The sequence below is a fragment of the Alexandromys fortis genome, unplaced genomic scaffold (assembly GCF_014885135.2).
Source record: "Alexandromys fortis isolate MF-2015 unplaced genomic scaffold, M_Fortis_MF-2015_v1.1 scaffold_267, whole genome shotgun sequence".
Taxonomy (NCBI): domain Eukaryota; kingdom Metazoa; phylum Chordata; class Mammalia; order Rodentia; family Cricetidae; genus Alexandromys; species Alexandromys fortis.
This window is the reverse complement of record NW_026068157.1, coordinates 1544995-1548003: the sequence shown is the minus strand read 5'-3', so window position 1 is coordinate 1548003 and position 3009 is coordinate 1544995. Positions and strand designations below refer to the sequence as shown.

General features: G+C 47.8%; 1 protein-coding gene across 2 annotated transcripts in view; it reads left to right on the top strand.

The window, feature by feature from the left end:
* The window catches only part of Nlrp9 (NLR family pyrin domain containing 9), a 33400-nt gene that overhangs the window by 18849 nt on the left and 11542 nt on the right, over positions 1 to 3009 (top strand). For both annotated transcript variants that reach the window (XM_050127511.1, XM_050127510.1), the window contains one exon: positions 892 to 1056. In XM_050127511.1, coding sequence (XP_049983468.1) covers positions 892 to 1056 — 165 coding nt within the window. The remainder of the gene's footprint in view (positions 1 to 891; positions 1057 to 3009) is intronic.

Genomic DNA, 3009 nt, shown 5'->3' with positions numbered 1-3009 from the left:
GGTGGTACACACCTTCAAACACAGTCCTTGGGAGTCAGAGGTAGGCAGATCTCAGAATTTGAGGCCAGCCTGGTCTACAGAGTGAGATTCAGGACATCCAAGGTTACACAGAGAAACCCTGTATTAATCAACAACAAAAGTACTAGTAAATAAGGAGAAATGGGCCCTGCCTTGGGACACACAGCAGGGAACATTAAATGAATACAATTGTCTGTTTATACATAAGGAGTTACTCTGGTTTGCTTTTTGCTGCTGGGATAAATACCATGACCAAAAGCAGCCTAGAGGAGGAAAGGGTTTATTCCATTTTACCACTGCCAGGTCACCAGCCATCACCAAGGGAAGTCTGGGCAGGAACGTGCAGGTAGGAACTGAAGCAGAGACGGTGGAGGAATGTTGTTCCCTGGCTTATCTCTCCCGAGCTGCTCAACACTCTGCCTATTCACATCAGACCTACCTGCCCAGGGGTAACGCTGCTCACAGTGGTGTTCCTCCACCAATTACCTATTAAGAAATGCTCCACAGACATGGCAATCTGATGAGGCAGTTCCTCAATTCAGGTTCCCTTTCTCTAGATAATGTTGAGTTGGAACCCTTGATTAGCCATGACAGGCTATATTCAGAATTTAATATGATGGTAAGTATGCGTCTTCTGAGAATGATCTGGGTGTTATGCAGGAGTGGGGGAAATAGAAGAAAAGGGAGAGAGATGAGTAGCTTGAGCCTCCATGTTCCTCTGGTATCTGGAGACAACCAGTGAGAACTTGGGGGTAACCAGGGTGCCCAAGCATCCATGGTGTGTGAGGCACAGTGTGGGAGAGGATTGTATAAGTTGCTTTGCCATAAACCCACACACCCTGGTATAATGTGCAATTTGGCCTTGTTCCACAGGTGTTCCTTCATGACTAACTTTGGGGATGGTACGTTATTTCACACAGTTCTTCAGCTGCCTCACCTGACATCTCTGAACCTCTATGGCACTAATCTGTCCAATAAGGCAGTTGAAAAAATGTGCTCCGGGCTGAAATCGCCAACATGCAACCTGGAGGAGCTGCTGTAAGTCAGTGCGCTGTCTACACTCAGGAGCTGCTTTCAAATTGTTTCTAAAATCACGTTTAAGGATTAACTTTGAAACTTTTGCATTGTATGAGCACATATTGTACAAAATGGGTTTCCTTATATAAATTTCTTTTTCTCCTTGTTAACGTGTGTGTGTGTGTGTGTGTGTGTGTGTGTGTGTGTGTGTGTGAGCGTGCACAGGTGCCTTCAGTAGCCAGAAGAGGGCTGTGAGCTACCTGATGTGGGTGCCTGGATTTGAACTCTAGTTCTCTGTTGAGGCAGCAAGAGCTCTTCACTGCTGACCCGCCTCTCTAGCGCCCCCCCCGTGACACCATTCCACACACATTTGTATGGACTTTGAACACACTCAGTTATGTTCTGTTGGCTCCCCTTCCTTTGTAAGAAGTTCCCCTTGCACTCCGATGACTTCCTCTTTGGCTTTTAATGGTTTGAATACCATCATAACAGCGTATCTAGATCTGCTACACTTAGATACCTAGGCTGTGGCTCAGCTGTGGAAATTAGAGGTGAACTTACAGAGGAACTATACAATACCTACCAGCAGGGAAACACTTCATAAGTAAAACCCCACTGGCCTTTCATGGTAGCTAGAGAAGAAACTCAGAGGCAGCCATGCAGGTGGGCTGGGCGGAAATGGCAGAGAAGAGTGAAGTCGCCAGGGTACTGAGGATCTGCTGTTTTCCAGCGACACAGTAGCGCAGAGTTCGTTCCTCGCCATTGTCACTTGAGCTGTGGGGGCTCATGCTGAGAAACATGCAAGGCACTCTTTTCCTCAGGCGGTGTAAAGCAATACGGACATTTGTAATTTCATGATCAGATCAGAATCATCTGTTCTGGTATTTGGACTGTTGCCTTGATTCCCGACACAAAGCTTTCAAACTCTTGGTGTTCTCCGGGTGATAGGATCAACTTTTATTCTGACGAGATAGGTGGTGTTTGGTGCCCTCCTGCATAGTGACCAGTCCCAGAAGAACCACTCTAGGTCTATGTCTGTAACTGTCATTATCACCCCCATCCTCAGTGAGTTCAGTCTGAAGTTTGTCTGTCACGCTCACGTGATAAAGATTCCACTGGAGCACATCCGTCCTGCTGTGCACTAACTGCCAGCTTGATTTAGTTCAGTGATGTCTCTATCAGGTTAGTAAGCTTGGGCATCTGTGAGGGATTTTATCTTGCTTGTTAACTGAAAGAAGATGAAATAAGTAGGCATGGTTCAGGAGGTTCTGGTCTTTATAAGAAGTCTAGCTAGCTAAGCCCGAACCAGCAAGAAGCTCACTCATGACTCCTGCGTCCAGGTTCCTGCTCTGACTTCCTCAATGACGGACTGTAACCTGGAAGTGGAAGCCAAACCGTTTCCTCTCTTAGTTGTCTTCTCTGTGACAGAGAGTTTATCACAGTACTGGAAGGGAGCCAGAGCCGGGTCTTCTAGCGTGTGAATATATCCACACAGAGCACTCTGCATCCACAAGGCAAACCTTCCTGGGCCCGGGATCCTTGCAGATCTCACTCCACGCACATGATCTGACTGCATCCTCCGTCATAGCTTCTGAGTATTCTCAGCTGTCAAGAGAGATGACAGAACCCATAAGCTTCATGATCTCCTCTATACTTAAACACAAGGAGTACGTGTTAAGAATGTCTATCACAATGGGCTTTGTAAATGATCCCTGAAACCTGGAAGGGATGGCCACTGTGAGAGACTCAAGGAGTGTGTGTGTGTTGGTGTGTGTGTTGGTGTGTGTGTTGGTGTGTGTGTTGGTGTGTGTGTTGGTGTGTGTGTGTTGGGTGTGTGTGTGTGTTGGGTGTGTGTGTGTGTTGGGTGTGTGTGTGTGTTGGGGGTGTGTGGGTGGTGGGGGGGGGTGGGGGTTGGGGGGGTGTGGGTGTTGGGGGGGTGTGGGGGGTGGGTTGGGGTGTGTGTGGTGGGTGGGT